The 25,190-nt window shown below is 46.7% G+C and overlaps 1 protein-coding gene across 1 annotated transcript in view; it reads right to left on the bottom strand.

Annotated features, from left to right (window-relative positions):
- Positions 1-23,289, bottom strand: part of sugct (succinyl-CoA:glutarate-CoA transferase) — a 185,532-nt gene extending 162,243 nt beyond the window's left edge. The window contains exons 1-8 of the mRNA XM_072450388.1: positions 23,181-23,289; positions 22,737-22,785; positions 22,584-22,657; positions 22,196-22,281; positions 22,021-22,071; positions 5,450-5,570; positions 3,829-3,920; positions 2,035-2,178 (exon numbers count right to left, since the gene is read on the bottom strand). Of these exons, the coding sequence (XP_072306489.1) occupies positions 2,035-2,178; positions 3,829-3,920; positions 5,450-5,570; positions 22,021-22,071; positions 22,196-22,281; positions 22,584-22,657; positions 22,737-22,785; positions 23,181-23,268 (705 nt within the window). The 5' untranslated portion in view covers positions 23,269-23,289. The remainder of the gene's footprint in view (positions 1-2,034; positions 2,179-3,828; positions 3,921-5,449; positions 5,571-22,020; positions 22,072-22,195; positions 22,282-22,583; positions 22,658-22,736; positions 22,786-23,180) is intronic.
- Positions 23,290-25,190: the final 1,901 nt, after the last annotated feature.

Raw genomic sequence — 25,190 nt, forward strand, 5'->3', positions numbered from 1 at the left:
CCTGGTTTAGACCTGGTTTAGACCTGGTTTAGACCTGGTTTAGACCTGGTTTAGTCCTGGTTTAGACCTGGTTTAGACCTGGTTTAGACCTGGTTTAGTCCTGGTTTAGTCCTGGTTTAGTCCTGGTTTAGTCTTGGTTTAGAGCTGGTTTAGACCTGGTTTAGAGCTGGTTTAGTCTTGGTTTAGACCTGGTTTAGACCTGGTTTAGACCTGGTTTAGACCTGGTTTAGACCTGGTTTAGACCTGGTTTAGACCTGGTTTAGTCCTGGTTTAGTCCTGGTTTAGACCTGGTTTAGACCTGGTTTAGTCCTGGGTTAGTCCTGGGTTAGTCCTGGTTTAGTCCTGGTTTAGACCTGGTTTAGACCTGGTTTAGACCTGGTTTAGACCTGGTTTAGTCCTGGTTTAGTCCTGGTTTAGACCTGGTTTAGACCTGGTTTAGACCTGGTTTAGACCTGGTTTAGACCTGGTTTAGACCTGGTTTAGTCCTGGTTTAGACCTGGTTTAGACCTGGTTTAGTCCTGGTTTAGTCCTGGTTTAGTCCTGGTTTAGTCCTGGTTTAGACCTGGTTTAGTCCTGGTTTAGACCTGGTTTAGACCTGGTTTAGACCTGGTTTAGTCCTGGTTTAGTCCTGGTTTAGACCTGGTTTAGACCTGGTTTAGACCTGGTTTAGACCTGGTTTAGTCCTGGTTTAGTCCTGGTTTAGTCCTGGTTTAGACCTGGTTTAGACCTGGTTTAGACCTGGTTTAGTCCTGGTTTAGTCCTGGTTTAGTCCTGGTTTAGACCTGGTTTAGTCCTGGTTTAGTCCTGGTTTAGTCTTGGTTTAGACCTGGTTTAGACCTGGTTTAGAGCTGGTTTAGTCCTGGTTTAGTCCTGGTTTAGTCCTGGCTTAGTCCTGGTTTAGTCCTGGTTTAGTCCTGGTTTAGACCTGGTTTAGACCTGGTTTAGTCCTGGTTTAGTCCTGGTTTAGACCTGGTTTAGTCCTGGTTTAGTCCTGGTTTAGACCTGGTTTAGACCTGGTTTAGACCTGGTTTAGAGCTGGTTTAGACCTGGTTTAGTCCTGGTTTAGACCTGGTTTAGACCTGGTTTAGACCTGGTTTAGTCCTGGTTTAGTCCTGGTTTAGTCCTGGTTTAGTCTTGGTTTAGACCTGGTTTAGACCTGGTTTAGTCTTGGTTTAGAGCTGGTTTAGACCTGGTTTAGAGCTGGTTTAGAGCTGGTTTAGACCTGGTTTAGACCTGGTTTAGACCTGGTTTAGACCTGGTTTAGTCCTGGTTTAGACCTGGTTTAGACCTGGTTTAGACCTGGTTTAGACCTGGTTTAGTCCTGGTTTAGTCCTGGTTTAGACCTGGTTTAGACCTGGTTTAGTCCTGGGTTAGTCCTGGTTTAGTCCTGGTTTAGTCCTGGTTTAGTCCTGGTTTAGACCTGGTTTAGTCCTGGTTTAGTCCTGGTTTAGTCCTGGTTTAGTCCTGGTTTAGTCCTGGTTTAGACCTGGTTTAGTCCTGGTTTAGTCCTGGTTTAGACCTGGTTTAGACCTGGTTTAGAGCTGGTTTAGTCCTGGTTTAGTCCTGGTTTAGTCCTGGCTTAGTCCTGGTTTAGTCCTGGTTTAGTCCTGGCTTAGACCTGGTTTAGACCTGGTTTAGTCCTGGTTTAGTCCTGGTTTAGACCTGGTTTAGTCCTGGTTTAGTCCTGGTTTAGACCTGGTTTAGACCTGGTTTAGACCTGGTTTAGAGCTGGTTTAGACCTGGTTTAGTCCTGGTTTAGACCTGGTTTAGACCTGGTTTAGACCTGGTTTAGTCCTGGTTTAGTCCTGGTTTATTCCTGGTTTAGTCTTGGTTTAGAGCTGGTTTAGACCTGGTTTAGAGCTGGTTTAGTCTTGGTTTAGAGCTGGTTTAGACCTGGTTTAGTCCTGGTTTATTCCTGGTTTAGTCTTGGTTTAGAGCTGGTTTAGACCTGGTTTAGAGCTGGTTTAGTCTTGGTTTAGAGCTGGTTTAGACCTGGTTTAGAGCTGGTTTAGACCTGGTTTAGACCTGGTTTACCTGGGAGCAGAGCAGGTTACAGTCGATGTGACTTCCTGTCCCAGTCTTGTGTCTCTGGAGCAGAGCGGCCATTACGGCTCCGTGAGCGTAAAGTCCAGTCGCCAAATCTGTCATGGCGACGCCAGGACGCACCGGCTCCCCGTCCTGCAAGGCATCATGGGACAGAGGACGGGTTAAGGGTCTCCAAATGTCCATACGCGCACACACGTGTCCTACCCCCATGAGCCTACCATGTGGGTTGGACCATGGGGGTAGGCTCATGGGGGTAGGACCATGGGGGTAGGCTCATGGTCCTACCCTCATGGTCCTCCCAACATGGTCCTACCCACATGGTCCTACCCACATGAGCCTACCCCCATGAGCCTACCCACATGGTCCTACCCCCATGAGCCTACCCACATGGTCCTACCCACATGGTCCTACCCCCATGAGCCTACCCCCATGAGCCTACCCACATGGTCCTACCCCCATGGTCCTACCCCCATGGTCCTCCCCACATGGTTACCCACATGTTCCTACCACATGTTCCTACCCATATGGTCCTACCCCCATGAGCCTACCCCCATGAGCCTACCCCCATGGTCCTACCCACATGTTCCTACCACATGGTCCTACCCCCATGGTCCTCCCCACATGTTCCTACCACATGTTCCTACCCATATGGTCCTACCACATGGTCCTACCACATAGTCCTACCCATATGGTCCTACCCACATGTTCCTACCACATGGTCCTACCCACATGTTCCTACCACATGGTCCTACCCATATGGTCCTACCCACATGTTCCTACCACATGGTCCTACCCACATGTTCCTACCACATGGTCCTACCCCCATGGTCCTCCCCACATGGTTACCCACATGTTCCTACCACATGGTCCTACCCATATGGTCCTACCCATATGGTCCTACCACATGGTCCTACCCATATGGTCCTACCACATGGTCCTACCCACATGTTCCTACCACATGGTCCTACCCCCATGGTCCTCCCCACATGGTTACCCACATGTTCCTACCACATGGTCCTACCCATATGGTCCTACCCATATGGTCCTACCACATGGTCCTACCCACATGGTCCTACCCACATGGTCCTACCCACATGGTCCTACCACATGGTCCTACCCATATGGTCCTACCCACATGTTCCTACCACATGGTCCTACCCACATGTTCCTACCACATGGTCCTACCCCCATGGTCCTCCCCACATGGTTACCCACATGTTCCTACCACATGGTCCTACCCACATGTTCCTACCACATGGTCCTACCCCCATGGTCCTCCCCACATGGTTACCCACATGTTCCTACCACATGGTCCTACCCACATGGTCCTACCCACATGGTCCTACCCACATGGTCCTACCACATGGTCCTACCCATATGGTCCTACCCACATGTTCCTACCACATGGTCCTACCCACATGGTCCTACCACATGGTCCTACCACATGGTCCTCCCCACATGGTTACCCACATGTTCCTACCACATGGTCCTACCCATATGGTCCTACCCACATGTTCCTACCACATGGTCCTACCCACATGTTCCTACCACATGGTCCTACCCCCATGGTCCTCCCCACATGGTTACCCACATGTTCCTACCACATGGTCCTACCCACATGGTCCTACCCACATGGTCCTACCCACATGGTCCTCCCCACATGGTCCTCCCCACATGGTCCTCCCCACATGGTCCTACCCACATGGTCCTACCAACATCGTCCTACCAACATCGTCCTACCAACATCGTCCTACCAACATCGTCCTACCAACATCGTCCTACCTCAGGTCCGGTGATGTGCATCATTCCGGAAACAGCCGACAAGATGGAGTCGTATCCAGGCTTGAGAGCCGCCGGACCGTTCTGACCGTAACCTGCAGAACAACAGCATCTGACTGTAAACAACAACATCTGACTGTAAACAACAACATCTGACTGTAAACAACAACATCTGACTGTAAACAACAACATCTGACTGTAAACAACAACATCAGACCATAAAAACAACATCTGACCGTAACCACTGGACCCTGCTGGCTGAAGGAAGTATCACACCCACATTTTAAAGATTTAAAAACATGTCAAGCAACAGATCAATTTAATATCAGAAATATAGTTTGACATTTGCAGCTTTAACTTGTTTCTTCTTCTAAAATGATGTTTATGGTTTCACTTTCTTTGGCTTTAATTATTTTATTGAATCTAATTTCATTTAATTAACGCAAAATTAAACTGATCATTAACATCTGAGACTGAAATCTGAACTATTGCCTGGTCCCGGTCCCGGTCCCGGTCCCGGTCCTGGTCCCGGTCTGTGTCAGGTGGATCCAAAACCACATTAAAGACTTTAACTAGACCAAAACCAGAGGAAATGTCCCTGTAAAACCTGGTCCAGATCAGTTCTGTCCAGAGCTGTGGGGGCCTCTACAGGCAGAGGAAGGAACTGCAGGAGAGAACCACAAGAGCCCTAAACCAGGACTAAACCAAGTCTAAACCAGGACTAAACCAGGTGTAAACCAGGTCTAAACCAGGACTAAACCAAGTCTAAACCAGGACTAAACCAAGTCTAAACCAGGACTAAAACAGGTGTAAACCAGGTGTAAACCAGGACTAAACCAGGTCTAAACCAGGACTAAACCAGGTGTAAACCAGGACTAAACCAGGTGTAAACCAGGACTAAACCAGGTGTAAACCAGGTGTAAACCAGGTGTAAACCAGGACTAAACCAGGTGTAAACCAGGACTAAACCAGGACTAAAGCAGGTCTAAACCAGGACTAAACCAGGTCTAAACCAGGACTAAACCAGGTCTAAACCAGGACTAAAGCAGGTCTAAACCAGGACTAAAGCAGGACTAAAGCAGGACTAAAGCAGGTCTAAACCAGGTCTAAACCAGGTCTAAACCAGGACTAAAGCAGGACTAAAGCAGGACTAAAGCAGGTCTAAACCAGGACTAAAGCAGGACTAAAGCAGGTCTAAACCAGGACTAAAGCAGGACTAAAGCAGGACTAAAGCAGGACTAAAGCAGGACTAAAGCAGGACTAAACCAGGACTAAAGCAGGACTAAAGCAGGACTAAAGCAGGTCTAAAGCAGGACTAAAGCAGGACTAAAGCAGGACTAAACCAGGACTAAAGCAGGTCTAAAGCAGGACTAAAGCAGGACTAAAGCAGGACTAAAGCAGGACTAAACCAGGACTAAAGCAGGACTAAAGCAGGACTAAACCAGGACTAAAGCAGGACTAAAGCAGGACTAAAGCAGGACTAAAGCAGGTCTAAAGCAGGACTAAAGCAGGACTAAAGCAGGACTAAACCAGGACTAAAGCAGGTCTAAAGCAGGACTAAAGCAGGACTAAAGCAGGACTAAAGCAGGACTAAACCAGGACTAAAGCAGGACTAAAGCAGGACCTGTGATGGAGCAGTAAATGAGTCGTGGGTTTGCTGCTCGGAGCTGCTCAGGTCCCAGTCCCATCTCGGACAATTTCCCCGGAAGAAAGTTCTCCAGCAGGACGTCACTCACACACGCCAGCTGAAACACACAACACACCAGCTGAAACACACAACACACCAGCTGAAACACACAACACACCAGCTGAAACACACAACACACCTGCTGAAACACACAACACACCTGCTGAAACACACAACACACCTGCTGAAACACACAACACACCTGCTGAAACACACCAGCTGAAACAAACAACACACCAGCTGAAACACACAACACACCAGCTGAAACACACAACACACCAGCTGAAACACACAACACACCTGCTGAAACACACAACACACCTGCTGAAACACACAACACACCTGCTGAAACACACAACACACCTGCTGAAACACACAACACACCTGCTGAAACACACCAGCTGAAACAAACAACACACCAGCTGAAACACACAACACACCAGCTGAAACACACAACACACCAGCTGAAACACACAACACACCTGCTGAAACACACAACACACCTGCAGAAACACACAACACACCAGCTGAAACACACAACACACCAGCTGAAACACACCAGCTGAAACAAACAACAAGCTGAAACAAACACACCAGCTGAAACAAACACACCAGCTGAAACACACAACACACCAGCTGAAACACACAACACACCAGCTGAAACAAACAACACACCAGCTGAAACACACAACACACCTGCTAAAACACACAACACACCAGCTGAAACAAACAACACACCAGCTGAAACACACAACACACCTGCTGAAACACACAACACACCTGCTGAAACACACAACACACCTGCTGAAACACACCAGCTGAAACAAACAACACACCAGCTGAAACACACAACACACCAGCTGAAACACACAACACACCTGCTGAAACACACAACACACCTGCTGAAACACACAACACACCTGCTGAAACACACAACACACCTGCTGAAACACACCAGCTGAAACAAACAACACACCAGCTGAAACACACCAGCTGAAACAAACAACAAACAAGCTGAAACAAACAACACACCAGCTGAAACACACACCACACCAGCTGAAACACACAACACACCAGCTGAAACAAACAACACACCAGCTGAAACACACAACACACCTGCTAAAACACACAACACACATGCTGAAACAAACAACACACCAGCTGAAACACACAACACACCTGCTGAAACACACAACACACCTGCTGAAACACACAACACACCTGCTGAAACACACAACACACCTGCAAAAACACACAACACACCAGCTGAAACACACAACACACCTGCTGAAACACACAACACACCAGCTGAAACACACAACACACCTGCTGAAACACACAACACACCAGCTGAAACACACCAGCTGAAACAAACAACACACCAGCTGAAACAAACAAAACACCAGCTGAAACACACAACACACCAGCTGATACACACAACACACCAGCTGAAACAAACAACACACCAGCTGAAACACACAACACACCTGCTAAAACACACAACACACCTGCTGAAACACACAACACACCAGCTGAAACACAAAACACACCTGCTGAAACACACAACACACCAGCTGAAACACACCAGCTGAAACAAACAACACACCAGCTGAAACAAACAACACACCAGCTGAAACACACAACACACCAGCTGAAACAAACAACACACCAGCTGAAACACACAACACACAGCTGAAACACACAACACACCAGCTGAAACACACAACACACAGCTGAAACACACAACACACCTGCTGAAACACACAACACGCCTGCTGAAACACACAACACGCCTGCTGAAACACACAACACACAGCTGAAACACACAACACACAGCTGAAACACACAACACACCTGCTGAAACAAACAACACACCAGCTGAAACACACCAGCTGAAACAAACAACACACCAGCTGAAACAAACAACACACCAGCTGAAACACACAACACACCAGCTGAAACAAACAACACACCAGCTGAAACACACAACACACCTGCTGAAACACACAACACACAGCTGAAACACACAACACACAGCTGAAACACACAACACACCAGCTGAAACACACAACAAACCTGCTGAAACACACAACACACCTGCTGAAACACACAACACACCTGCTGAAACACACAACACACCTGCTGAAACACACAACACACCTGCTGAAACACACAACACACCAGCTGAAACACACAACACACCTGCTGAAACACACAACACACCAGCTGAAACAAACAACACACCAGCTGAAACACACCAGCTGAAACAAACAACACACCAGCTGAAACAAACAACACACCAGCTGAAACACACAACACACCAGCTGAAACAAACAACACACCAGCTGAAACACACAACACACCTGCTGAAACACACAACACACCTGCTGAAACACACAACACACCAGCTGAAACACACAACACACCAGCTGAAACACACAACACACAGCTGAAACACACAACACACCGGCTGAAACACACAACACACCTGCTGAAACACACAACACACCAGCTGAAACACACAACACACCTGCTGAAACACACAACACAAAAGCTGAAACACACAACACACCAGCTGAAACACACAACACACCAGCTGAAACACACAACAAACCTGCTGAAACACACAACACACCTGCTGAAACACACAACACACCAGCTGAAACACACAACACACCAGCTGAAACACACAACACACCAGCTGAAACACACAACACGCCTGCTGAAACACACAACACGCCGGCTGAAACACACAACACGCCAGCTGAAACACACAACACGCCGTCTGAAACACACAACACACCAACTGAAACACACAACACGCTTGCTGAAACACACAACACACCTGCTGAAACACACCAGCTGAAACACACAACACACCTGCTGAAACACAAAACACACCAGCTGAAACACACAACACGCCAGCTGAAACACACAACACGCCTGCTGAAACACAACAAACCAGCTGAAACACACAACACGCCAGCTGAAACACACAACACGCCTGCTGAAACACACAACAATGCAGCTGAAACACACAACACACCAGCTGAAACAAACAACACACCAGCTGAAACACACAACACACCTGCTGAAACACACAACACACCAGCGAAAACACACAACACACCAGCTGAAACACACAACACACCTGCTGAAACACACAACACAACAGCTGAAACAAACAACACACCAGCTGAAACACACAACACACCATCTGATACAACACAATAGCTGAAACACACAACACACCTGCTGAAACACACAACACGCCTGCTGAAACACACAACACACCAGCTGAAAAACACAACACGCCAGCTGAAACACACAACACACCAGCTGAAACACACAACACACCAGCTGAAACACACAACACACCAGCTGAAACATACAACACACCAGCTGAAACATACAACACACCAGCTGAAACACAACACACCAGCTGAAACACACAACACACCAGCTGAAACACACAACACACCAGCTGAAACACACAACACACCAGCTGAAACACACAACACACCTGCTGAAACACACAACACAACAGCTGAAACAAACAACACACCAGCTGAAACACACAACACACCATCTGATACAACACAATAGCTGAAACACACAACACACCTGCTGAAACACACAACACGCCTGCTGAAACACACAACACACCAGCTGAAAAACACAACACACCAGCTGAAACAAACAACACACCAGCTGAAACAAACAACACACCAGCTGAAACACACAACACACCAGCTGAAACACACAACACACCAGCTGAAACAAACAACACACCAGCTGAAACACACAACACACCAGCTGAAACACACAACACACCTGCTGAAACACACAACACAACAGCTGAAACACACAACACACCAGCTGAAACACACAACACACCAGCTGAAACACACAACAAACCTGCTGAAACACACAACACACCTGCTGAAACACACAACACACCAGCTGAAACACACAACACACCAGCTGAAACACACAACACACCAGCTGAAACACACAACACGCCTGCTGAAACACACAACACGCCGGCTGAAACACACAACACGCCAGCTGAAACACACAACACGCCGTCTGAAACACACAACACACCAACTGAAACACACAACACGCTTGCTGAAACACACAACACGCCTGCTGAAACACACAACACGCCGGCTGAAACACACAACACGCCAGCTGAAACACACAACACGCCGTCTGAAACACACAACACACCAACTGAAACACACAACACGCTTGCTGAAACACACAACACACCTGCTGAAACACACCAGCTGAAACACACAACACACCTGCTGAAACACAAAACACACCAGCTGAAACACACAACACGCCAGCTGAAACACACAACACGCCTGCTGAAACACACAACAAACCAGCTGAAACACAACACGCCAGCTGAAACACACAACACGCCTGCTGAAACACACAACAATCCAGCTGAAACACACAACACACCAGCTGAAACAAACAACACACCAGCTGAAACACACAACACACCTGCTGAAACACACAACACACCAGCGAAAACACACAACACACCAGCTGAAACACACAACACACCTGCTGAAACACACAACACAACAGCTGAAACAAACAACACACCAGCTGAAACACACAACACACCATCTGATACAACACAATAGCTGAAACACACAACACACCTGCTGAAACACACAACACGCCTGCTGAAACACACAACACACCAGCTGAAAAACACAACACGCCAGCTGAAACACACAACACACCAGCTGAAACACACAACACACCAGCTGAAACACACAACACACCAGCTGAAACATACAACACACCAGCTGAAACATACAACACACCAGCTGAAACACAACACACCAGCTGAAACACACAACACACCAGCTGAAACACACAACACACCAGCTGAAACACACAACACACCAGCTGAAACACACAACACACCAGCTGAAACACACAACACACCTGCTGAAACACACAACACAACAGCTGAAACAAACAACACACCAGCTGAAACACACAACACACCATCTGATACAACACAATAGCTGAAACACACAACACACCTGCTGAAACACACAACACGCCTGCTGAAACACAACACACCAGCTGAAAAACACAACACGCCAGCTGAAACACACAACACACCAGCTGAAACACACAACACACCAGCTGAAACATACAACACACCAGCTGAAACATACAACACACCAGCTGAAACACAACACACCAGCTGAAACACACAACACACCAGCTGAAACACACAACACACCAGCTGAAACACACAACACACCAGCTGAAACACACAACACACCAGCTGAAACACACAACACACCTGCTGAAACACACAACACAACAGCTGAAACAAACAACACACCAGCTGAAACACACAACACACCATCTGATACAACACAATAGCTGAAACACACAACACACCTGCTGAAACACACAACACGCCTGCTGAAACACAACACACCAGCTGAAAAACACAACACGCCAGCTGAAAAACACAACACACCAGCTGAAACACACAACACACCAGCTGAAACACACAACACACCAGCTGAAACACACAACACACCAGCTGAAACACACAACACACCTGCTGAAACACACAACACAACAGCTGAAACAAACAACACACCAGCTGAAACACACAACACACCATCTGATACAACACAATAGCTGAAACACACAACACACCTGCTGAAACACACAACACGCCTGCTGAAACACACAACACACCACCTGAAAAACACAACACGCCAGCTGAAACACACAACACACCAGCTGAAACACACAACACACCAGCTGAAACACACAACACACCAGCTGAAACATACAACACACCAGCTGAAACATACAACACACCAGCTGAAACATACAACACACCAGCTGAAACACAACACACCAGCTGAAACACACAACACACCAGCTGAAACACACAACACACCAGCTGAAACACACAACACACCAGCTGAAACACACAACACACCAGCTGAAACACACAACACACCTGCTGAAACACACAACACAACAGCTGAAACAAACAACACACCAGCTGAAACACACAACACACCATCTGATACAACACAATAGCTGAAACACACAACACACCTGCTGAAACACACAACACGCCTGCTGAAACACAACACACCAGCTGAAAAACACAACACGCCAGCTGAAAAACACAACACACCAGCTGAAACACACAACACACCAGCTGAAACACACAACACACCAGCTGAAACACACAACACACCAGCTGAAACATACAACACACCAGCTGAAACATACAACACACCAGCTGAAACACAACACACCAGCTGAAACACACAACACACCTGCTGAAACACACAACACACCTGCTAAAACACACAACACACCTGCTGAAACACACAACACACCAGCTGAAACACAAAACACACCTGCTGAAACACACAACACACCAGCTGAAACACACCAGCTGAAACAAACAACACACCAGCTGAAACAAACAACACACCAGCTGAAACACACAACACACCAGCTGAAACAAACAACACACCAGCTGAAACACACAACACACAGCTGAAACACACAACACACCAGCTGAAACACACAACACACAGCTGAAACACACAACACACCTGCTGAAACACACAACACGCCTGCTGAAACACACAACACGCCTGCTGAAACACACAACACACAGCTGAAACACACAACACACAGCTGAAACACACAACACACCTGCTGAAACAAACAACACACCAGCTGAAACACACCAGCTGAAACAAACAACACACCAGCTGAAACAAACAACACACCAGCTGAAACACACAACACACCAGCTGAAACAAACAACACACCAGCTGAAACACACAACACACCTGCTGAAACACACAACACACAGCTGAAACACACAACACACCAGCTGAAACACACAACAAACCTGCTGAAACACACAACACACCTGCTGAAACACACAACACACCTGCTGAAACACACAATACAACTGCTGAAACACACAACACACCAGCTGAAACACACAACACACCTGCTGAAACACACAACACACCAGCTGAAACACACAACACACCTGCTGAAACACACAACACACCAGCTGAAACAAACAACACACCAGCTGAAACACACCAGCTGAAACAAACAACACACCAGCTGAAACAAACAACACACCAGCTGAAACACACAACACACCAGCTGAAACAAACAACACACCAGCTGAAACACACAACACACCTGCTGAAACACAAAACACACCTGCTGAAACACACAACACACAGCTGAAACACACAACACACCAGCTGAAACACACAACACACAGCTGAAACACACAACACACCGGCTGAAACACACAACACACCTGCTGAAACACACAACACACCAGCTGAAACACACAACACACCTGCTGAAACACACAACACAAAAGCTGAAACACACAACACACCAGCTGAAACACACAACACACCAGCTGAAACACACAACACACCAGCTGAAACACACAACAAACCTGCTGAAACACACAACACACCTGCTGAAACACACAACACACCAGCTGAAACACACAACACACCAGCTGAAACACACAACACACCAGCTGAAACACACAACACGCCTGCTGAAACACACAACACGCCGGCTGAAACACACAACACGCCGGCTGAAACACACAACACGCCGTCTGAAACACACAACACGCCGTCTGAAACACACAACACACCAACTGAAACACACAACACGCTTGCTGAAACACACAACACACCTGCTGAAACACACCAGCTGAAACACACAACACACCTGCTGAAACACAAAACACACCAGCTGAAACACACAACACGCCAGCTGAAACACACAACACGCCTGCTGAAACACAACAAACCAGCTGAAACACACAACACGCCAGCTGAAACACACAACACGCCTGCTGAAACACACAACAATCCAGCTGAAACACACAACACACCAGCTGAAACAAACAACACACCAGCTGAAACACACAACACACCTGCTGAAACACACAACACACCAGCGAAAACACACAACACACCAGCTGAAACACACAACACACCTGCTGAAACACACAACACAACAGCTGAAACAAACAACACACCAGCTGAAACACACAACACACCATCTGATACAACACAATAGCTGAAACACACAACACACCTGCTGAAACACACAACACGCCTGCTGAAACACACAACACACCAGCTGAAAAACACAACACGCCAGCTGAAACACACAACACACCAGCTGAAACACACAACACACCAGCTGAAACACACAACACACCAGCTGAAACATACAATACACCAGCTGAAACATACAACACACCAGCTGAAACACAACACACCAGCTGAAACACACAACACACCAGCTGAAACACACAACACACCAGCTGAAACACACAACACACCAGCTGAAACACACAACACACCTGCTGAAACACACAACACAACAGCTGAAACAAACAACACACCAGCTGAAACACACAACACACCATCTGATACAACACAATAGCTGAAACACACAACACACCTGCTGAAACACACAACACGCCTGCTGAAACACACAACACACCAGCTGAAAAACACAACACACCAGCTGAAACAAACAACACACCAGCTGAAACAAACAACACACCAGCTGAAACACACAACACACCAGCTGAAACACACAACACACCAGCTGAAACAAACAACACACCAGCTGAAACACACAACACACCTGCTGAAACACACAACACACAGCTGAAACACACAACACACAGCTGAAACACACAACACACCTGCTGAAACACACAACACACCAGCTGAAACACACAACACACCAGCTGAAACACACAACACACAGCTGAAACACACAACACACCGGCTGAAACACACAACACACCTGCTGAAACACACAACACACCAGCTGAAACACACAACACACCAGCTGAAACACACAACACACCTGCTGAAACACACAACACAACAGCTGAAACACACAACACACCAGCTGAAACACACAACACACCAGCTGAAACACACAACAAACCTGCTGAAACACACAACACACCTGCTGAAACACACAACACACCAGCTGAAACACACAACACACCAGCTGAAACACACAACACACCAGCTGAAACACACAACACGCCTGCTGAAACACACAACACGCCGGCTGAAACACACAACACGCCAGCTGAAACACACAACACGCCGTCTGAAACACACAACACACCAACTGAAACACACAACACGCTTGCTGAAACACACAACACGCCTGCTGAAACACACAACACGCCGGCTGAAACACACAACACGCCAGCTGAAACACACAACACGCCGTCTGAAACACACAACACACCAACTGAAACACACAACACGCTTGCTGAAACACACAACACACCTGCTGAAACACACCAGCTGAAACACACAACACACCTGCTGAAACACAAAACACACCAGCTGAAACACACAACACGCCAGCTGAAACACACAACACGCCTGCTGAAACACACAACAAACCAGCTGAAACACAACACGCCAGCTGAAACACACAACACGCCTGCTGAAACACACAACAATCCAGCTGAAACACACAACACACCAGCTGAAACAAACAACACACCAGCTGAAACACACAACACACCTGCTGAAACACACAACACACCAGCGAAAACACACAACACACCAGCTGAAACACACAACACACCTGCTGAAACACACAACACAACAGCTGAAACAAACAACACACCAGCTGAAACACACAACACACCATCTGATACAACACAATAGCTGAAACACACAACACACCTGCTGAAACACACAACACGCCTGCTGAAACACACAACACACCAGCTGAAAAACACAACACGCCAGCTGAAACACACAACACACCAGCTGAAACACACAACACACCAGCTGAAACACACAACACACCAGCTGAAACATACAACACACCAGCTGAAACATACAACACACCAGCTGAAACACAACACACCAGCTGAAACACACAACACACCAGCTGAAACACACAACACACCAGCTGAAACACACAACACACCAGCTGAAACACACAACACACCAGCTGAAACACACAACACACCTGCTGAAACACACAACACAACAGCTGAAACAAACAACACACCAGCTGAAACACACAACACACCATCTGATACAACACAATAGCTGAAACACACAACACACCTGCTGAAACACACAACACGCCTGCTGAAACACAACACACCAGCTGAAAAACACAACACGCCAGCTGAAACACACAACACACCAGCTGAAACACACAACACACCAGCTGAAACACACAACACACCAGCTGAAACATACAACACACCAGCTGAAACATACAACACACCAGCTGAAACACAACACACCAGCTGAAACACACAACACACCAGCTGAAACACACAACACACCAGCTGAAACACACAACACACCAGCTGAAACACACAACACACCTGCTGAAACACACAACACAACAGCTGAAACAAACAACACACCAGCTGAAACACACAACACACCATCTGATACAACACAATAGCTGAAACACACAACACACCTGCTGAAACACACAACACGCCTGCTGAAACACAACACACCAGCTGAAAAACACAACACGCCAGCTGAAAAACACAACACACCAGCTGAAACACACAACACACCAGCTGAAACACACAACACACCAGCTGAAACACACAACACACCAGCTGAAACACACAACACACCTGCTGAAACACACAACACAACAGCTGAAACAAACAACACACCAGCTGAAACACACAACACACCATCTGATACAACACAATAGCTGAAACACACAACACACCTGCTGAAACACACAACACGCCTGCTGAAACACACAACACACCACCTGAAAAACACAACACGCCAGCTGAAACACACAACACACCAGCTGAAAAACACAACACACCAGCTGAAACACACAACACACCAGCTGAAACATACAACACACCAGCTGAAACATACAACACACCAGCTGAAACATACAACACACCAGCTGAAACACAACACACCAGCTGAAACACACAACACACCAGCTGAAACACACAACACACCAGCTGAAACACACAACACACCAGCTGAAACACACAACACACCAGCTGAAACACACAACACACCTGCTGAAACACACAACACAACAGCTGAAACAAACAACACACCAGCTGAAACACACAACACACCATCTGATACAACACAATAGCTGAAACACACAACACACCTGCTGAAACACACAACACGCCTGCTGAAACACAACACACCAGCTGAAAAACACAACACGCCAGCTGAAAAACACAACACACCAGCTGAAACACACAACACACCAGCTGAAACACACAACACACCAGCTGAAACACACAACACACCAGCTGAAACATACAACACACCAGCTGAAACATACAACACACCAGCTGAAACACAACACACCAGCTGAAACACACAACACACCAGCTGAAACACACAACAAACCTGCTGAAACACACAACACACCTGCTAAAACACACAACACACCTGCTGAAACACACAACACACCAGCTGAAACACAAAACACACCTGCTGAAACACACAACACACCAGCTGAAACACACCAGCTGAAACAAACAACACACCAGCTGAAACAAACAACACACCAGCTGAAACACACAACACACCAGCTGAAACAAACAACACACCAGCTGAAACACACAACACACAGCTGAAACACACAACACACCAGCTGAAACACACAACACACAGCTGAAACACACAACACACCTGCTGAAACACACAACACGCCTGCTGAAACACACAACACGCCTGCTGAAACACACAACACACAGCTGAAACACACAACACACAGCTGAAACACACAACACACCTGCTGAAACAAACAACACACCAGCTGAAACACACCAGCTGAAACAAACAACACACCAGCTGAAACAAACAACACACCAGCTGAAACAAACAACACACCAGCTGAAACACACAACACACCAGCTGAAACAAACAACACACCAGCTGAAACACACAACACACCTGCTGAAACACACAACACACAGCTGAAACACACAACACACAGCTGAAACACACAACACACCAGCTGAAACACACAACAAACCTGCTGAAACACACAACACACCTGCTGAAACACACAACACACCTGCTGAAACACACAACACACCTGCTGAAACACACAACACACCAGCTGAAACACACAACACACCTGCTGAAACACACAACACACCAGCTGAAACACACAACACACCTGCTGAAACACACAACACACCAGCTGAAACAAACAACACACCAGCTGAAACACACCAGCTGAAACAAACAACACACCAGCTGAAACAAACAACACACCAGCTGAAACACACAACACACCAGCTGAAACAAACAACACACCAGCTGAAACACACAACACACCTGCTGAAACACACAACACACCTGCTGAAACACACAACACACAGCTGAAACACACAACACACCAGCTGAAACACACAACACACAGCTGAAACACACAACACACCGGCTGAAACACACAACACACCTGCTGAAACACACAACACACCAGCTGAAACACACAACACACCTGCTGAAACACACAACACAAAAGCTGAAACACACAACACACCAGCTGAAACACACAACACACCAGCTGAAACACACAACACACCAGCTGAAACACACAACAAACCTGCTGAAACACACAACACACCTGCTGAAACACACAACACACCAGCTGAAACACACAACACACCAGCTGAAACACACAACACACCAGCTGAAACACACAACACGCCTGCTGAAACACACAACACGCCGGCTGAAACACACAACACGCCGGCTGAAACACACAACACGCCGTCTGAAACACACAACACGCCGTCTGAAACACACAACACACCAACTGAAACACACAACACGCTTGCTGAAACACACAACACACCTGCTGAAACACACCAGCTGAAACACACAACACACCTGCTGAAACACAAAACACACCAGCTGAAACACACAACACGCCAGCTGAAACACACAACACGCCTGCTGAAACACAACAAACCAGCTGAAACACACAACACGCCAGCTGAAACACACAACACGCCTGCTGAAACACACAACAATCCAGCTGAAACACACAACACACCAGCTGAAACAAACAACACACCAGCTGAAACACACAACACACCTGCTGAAACACACAACACACCAGCGAAAACACACAACACACCAGCTGAAACACACAACACACCTGCTGAAACACACAACACAACAGCTGAAACAAACAACACACCAGCTGAAACACACAACACACCATCTGATACAACACAATAGCTGAAACACACAACACACCTGCTGAAACACACAACACGCCTGCTGAAACACACAACACACCAGCTGAAAAACACAACACGCCAGCTGAAACACACAACACACCAGCTGAAACACACAACACACCAGCTGAAACACACAACACACCAGCTGAAACATACAATACACCAGCTGAAACATACAACACACCAGCTGAAACACAACACACCAGCTGAAACACACAACACACCAGCTGAAACACACAACACACCAGCTGAAACACACAACACACCAGCTGAAACACACAACACACCTGCTGAAACACACAACACAACAGCTGAAACAAACAACACACCAGCTGAAACACACAACACACCATCTGATACAACACAATAGCTGAAACACACAACACGCCTGCTGAAACACACAACACACCAGCTGAAAAACACAACACACCAGCTGAAACAAACAACACACCAGCTGAAACAAACAACACACCAGCTTAAACACACAACACACCAGCTGAAACACACAACACACCAGCTGAAACAAACAACACACCAGCTGAAACACACAACACACCTGCTGAAACACACAACACACAGCTGAAACACACAACACACAGCTGAAACACACAACACACCTGCTGAAACACACAACACACCAGCTGAAACACACAACACACCAGCTGAAACACACAACACACAGCTGAAACACACAACACACCGGCTGAAACACACAACACACCTGCTGAAACACACAACACACCAGCTGAAACACACAACACACCAGCTGAAACACACAACACACCTGCTGAAACACACAACACAACAGCTGAAACACACAACACACCAGCTGAAACACACAACACACCAGCTGAAACACACAACAAACCTGCTGAAACACACAACACACCTGCTGAAACACACAACACACCAGCTGAAACACACAACACACCAGCTGAAACACACAACACGCCTGCTGAAACACACAACACGCCGGCTGAAACACACAACACGCCAGCTGAAACACACAACACGCCGTCTGAAACACACAACACACCAACTGAAACACACAACACGCTTGCTGAAACACACAACACGCCTGCTGAAACACACAACACGCCGGCTGAAACACACAACACGCCAGCTGAAACACACAACACGCCGTCTGAAACACACAACACACCAACTGAAACACACAACACGCTTGCTGAAACACACAACACACCTGCTGAAACACACCAGCTGAAACACACAACACACCTGCTGAAACACAAAACACACCAGCTGAAACACACAACACGCCAGCTGAAACACACAACACGCCTGCTGAAACACACAACAAACCAGCTGAAACACAACACGCCAGCTGAAACACACAACACGCCTGCTGAAACACACAACAATCCAGCTGAAACACACAACACACCAGCTGAAACAAACAACACACCAGCTGAAACACACAACACACCTGCTGAAACACACAACACACCAGCGAAAACACACAACACACCAGCTGAAACACACAACACACCTGCTGAAACACACAACACAACAGCTGAAACAAACAACACACCAGCTGAAACACACAACACAACATCTGATACAACACAATAGCTGAAACACACAACACACCTGCTGAAACACACAACACGCCTGCTGAAACACACAACACACCAGCTGAAAAACACAACACGCCAGCTGAAACACACAACACACCAGCTGAAACACACAACACGCCAGCTGAAACACACAACACACCAGCTGAAACATACAACACACCAGCTGAAACATACAACACACCAGCTGAAACACAACACACCAGCTGAAACACACAACACACCAGCTGAAACACACAACACACCAGCTGAAACACACAACACACCAGCTGAAACACACAACACACCAGCTGAAACACACAACACACCTGCTGAAACACACAACACAACAGCTGAAACAAACAACACACCAGCTGAAACACACAACACACCATCTGATACAACACAATAGCTGAAACACACAACACACCTGCTGAAACACACAACACGCCTGCTGAAACACAACACACCAGCTGAAAAACACAACACGCCAGCTGAAAAACACAACACACCAGCTGAAACACACAACACACCAGCTGAAACACACAACACACCAGCTGAAACACACAACACACCAGCTGAAACACACAACACACCTGCTGAAACACACAACACAACAGCTGAAACAAACAACACACCAGCTGAAACACACAACACACCATCTGATACAACACAATAGCTGAAACACACAACACACCTGCTGAAACACACAACACGCCTGCTGAAACACACAACACACCAGCTGAAAAACACAACACGCCAGCTGAAACACACAACACACCAGCTGAAACACACAACACACCAGCTGAAACACACAACACACCAGCTGAAACATACAACACACCAGCTGAAACATACAACACACCAGCTGAAACACAACACACCAGCTGAAACACACAACACACCAGCTGAAACACACAACACACCAGCTGAAACACACAACACACCAGCTGAAACACACAACACACCAGCTGAAACACACAACACACCTGCTGAAACACACAACACAACAGCTGAAACAAACAACACACCAGCTGAAACACACAACACACCATCTGATACAACACAATAGCTGAAACACACAACACACCTGCTGAAACACACAACACGCCTGCTGAAACACAACACACCAGCTGAAAAACACAACACGCCAGCTGAAAAACACAACACACCAGCTGAAACACACAACACACCAGCTGAAACACACAACACACCAGCTGAAACACACAACACACCTGCTGAAACACACAACACGCCTGCTGAAACACAACACACCAGCTGAAAAACACAACACGCCAGCTGAAAAACACAACACACCAGCTGAAACACACAACACACCAGCTGAAACACACAACACACCAGCTGAAACACACAACACACCAGCTGAAACATACAACACACCAGCTGAAACACAACACACCAGCTGAAACACACAACACACCAGCTGAAACACACAACACACCAGCTGAAACACACAACACGCCTGCTGAAACAGATTTCTCTCTCAAGATGAAACTAACACGACAAAGACAAAAAGGAGAGAAAAAGTGAGTGATTGAAAGCGGTTGCACCTCTCTGATCACTTTGGCTCCTTGGGGGTGCTTCATGTTGACGGCGACGCTCTGAAACCCAAAACACATTTCAGACGCTCTGAAACCCAAAACACATTTCAGACGCTCTGAAACCCAAAACACATTTCAGACACATATTTTAGTCAGATTTGGGACATTTTGAAGTGGATTTCACCTTCTTGTTCCTGTTGACGCTGAGGAAGTAAACGCTCTCTGAGCCCACGAACGGAGGCCCCCAGGCCCTGGTGTCGTCTCCTGAACCTGGAGCAGAGAAGACCGGCTTTAAACTGGCTTTAAACTGGCTTTAGACGCGGTTTGGACCGGCTTCAGACCCGGTTCAGACCCGGTTCAGACCCGGTTCAGACCTGGTTCAGACCCGGTTCAGACCTGGTTCAGACCTGGTTCAGACCCGGTTCAGACCCGGTTCAGACCTGGTTTAGACCCGGTTCAGACCCGGTTCAGACCCGGTTCAGACCTGGTTTAGACCCGGTTCAGACCCGGTTCAGACCCGGTTCAGACCTGGTTTAGACCCGGTTCAGACCTGGTTCAGACCTGGTTCAGACCTGGTTTCTCCACTTTGATGACCTCTGCCCCCAGGTCTCCCAGGAGCATCGTGGCAAACGGACCGGCCAGAACTCTGCAGGACAAACACAAAGTCACGTTTCGCCTCGATATTTGTGTTTTTAACGTGAAATGACGTGATCACAGCGCGTCACCTGGTCAAATCCAAGACTCTGACGCCATCTAGTGGACGAACAGTGTCAGCTGCAGCAACAAAACAACAAAACGAGTCATAAATACTGTTAAATGCTTCTGTTGACGTCATAATGACACTGTATAAATGACTTTAAACACATTTAGAGTAGAACGTGTCGCTTTCTGACGTTAGAACGTTCAAAGGCTTTTATTTGTAGCGTTTCCGGTCAGCTAACTTGACAAACGGAAGTAGCAACTGGCACAAAAACTTTACTACGATAAACCAGTCCAAAAATAAACATTTCGTCACATAAAAATATTCATCGAATCTCCAAAAAAATGCCACATCATTTTTCATTCATGTCGCAAAGTGAGGTTTTTTTTAACAGAGTTTTTATCGGTTGTTGGAGTTAGCCTGGAGTTAGCTTTAGCATTAGCCGGTCCCGGTTGCCATGGTTACCCACCCGCGTTGCTCCGGAGCCGCAGAAAAACGCGAGAAAAGCGTGAAAAGTGAAAAAGTCCGAGTTTGATCCGGGCCAGACGCGCGAGCATGTTTACGAGCGTGACGTGATGACGCTCTGAGCGCGACGTGATGACGCGGGCGTGACGTGATGACGCGGGTGTGACGTGACGTGATGACGCGGGCGTGACGTGACGTGATGACGCGGGTGTGACGTGACGTGATGACGCGGGCGTGACGTGACGACGCTCTGAGGGCGACGTGATGATGCGGGCGTGACGTGACGACGCGGGCGTGACGTGATGACGCAGGCGTGACGTGCTGACGCGGGCGTGACGTAACGTGATGACGCGGCGTGACGCGAGCACTTCCGGAGCCGCAAACGATGAGCGCGTATATTTCTTCTTAGAAGTGTATTTCATTCACACGCGTTTCTCACTGATACTGCGCAGTTTGAAGTATAAATAACTGCATGAGCAAATACCACAAATACTTCAGTAAAGTAACAGTATTCTAGCATTAAAACCATTAAAAATGATATTTCTGCTTCATCCACACATTTTAGCTCATTTAAAACTATATAAATGTTTTTAATGAGAAAATGCAATTATTTTCCAACAAAATTGTAAAAAACATTAAAAACCACAAATGTTTGAATGATTTAACATCGTCAACATGAAGTTAAATCTCACAGTTTTATTCACGACACATTTAAGTCTTTTATTAATATTTGTGAAACACGACATCATCACAACAAATACAGTAAAACACAAATAATCAACACATTCAACCAAGTCTGGACCAGAACCAGGACCAGGACCAGGACCGGGACCAGGACCAGACTCACAGCAGGACTAAAGGACTAAAGCCGGCTCAGATCCACGTGAAGTTCCTGAGAGATTTTCAAGTCACTCACAAAACTGCAGCACAAAGTACAAATAATGACACTTTAGTACAAGAAAAAAGCACAAATGTGATAAACATCACAATTTAATACTGAAACAGCTTAAAGTAAACCAGGACTAAACCAGGACTAAACCAGGACTAAACCAGGACTAAACCAGGACTAAACCAGGTCTAAACCAGGACTAAACCAGGTCTAAACCAGGACTAAACCAGGACTAAACCAGGACTAAACCAGGTCTAAACCAGGACTAAACCAGGTCTAAACCAGGTCTAAACCAGGTCTAAACCAGGTCTAAACCAGGACTAAACCAGGACTAAACCAGGACTAAACCAGGTCTAAACCAGGACTAAACCAGGTCTAAACCAGGTCTAAACCAGGTCTAAACCAGGTCTAAACCAGGACTAAACCAGGACTAAACCAGGACTAAACCAGGTCTAAACCAGGTCTAAACCAGGTCTAAACCAGGACTAAACCAGGACTAAACCAGGACTAAACCAGGTCTAAACCAGGACTAAACCAGGACTAAACCAGGACTAAATCTAAAATTGTTCCCTGAGGCTCCTCAACTTTTAAAGAAATTAAAATTACCCGGATAAAAAAAATAATTAAAAAAACATAAAATGTTTTATATTTACAAAAACTGAAAAGAGTCAAAAGTCTGGGTTTTACCTGAAAAAGATGTAAAGTTCTGGAAAATTTGCACAAAATGGACGAATGTGAATTCAAAATATTCTTCATAAAAATGTCCTCCAGTGTCTACAGGAAAATACTGTCTAAACCAGGTCTAAACCAGGACTAAACCAGGTCTAAACCAGGTCTAAACCAGGTCTAAACCAGGTCTAAACCAGGTCTAAACCAGGACTAAACCAGGTCTAAACCAGGTCTAAACCAGGTCTAAACCAGGTCTAAACCAGGTCTAAACCAGGACTAAACCAGGACTAAACCAGGACTAAACCAGGTCTAAACCAGGTCTAAACCAGGTCTAAACCAGGACTAAACCAGGACTAAACCAGGACTAAACCAGGACTAAACCAGGACTAAACCAGGTCTAAACCAGGTCTAAACCAGGACTAAACCAGGACTAAACCAGGTCTAAACCAGGTCTAA

This window comes from Eucyclogobius newberryi, unplaced genomic scaffold, assembly GCF_026437365.1.
Source record: "Eucyclogobius newberryi isolate DKJ021-1_F unplaced genomic scaffold, fEucNew1.0.hap1 SCAF_18, whole genome shotgun sequence".
NCBI classification, from domain to species: Eukaryota; Metazoa; Chordata; class Actinopteri; order Gobiiformes; family Gobiidae; genus Eucyclogobius; species Eucyclogobius newberryi.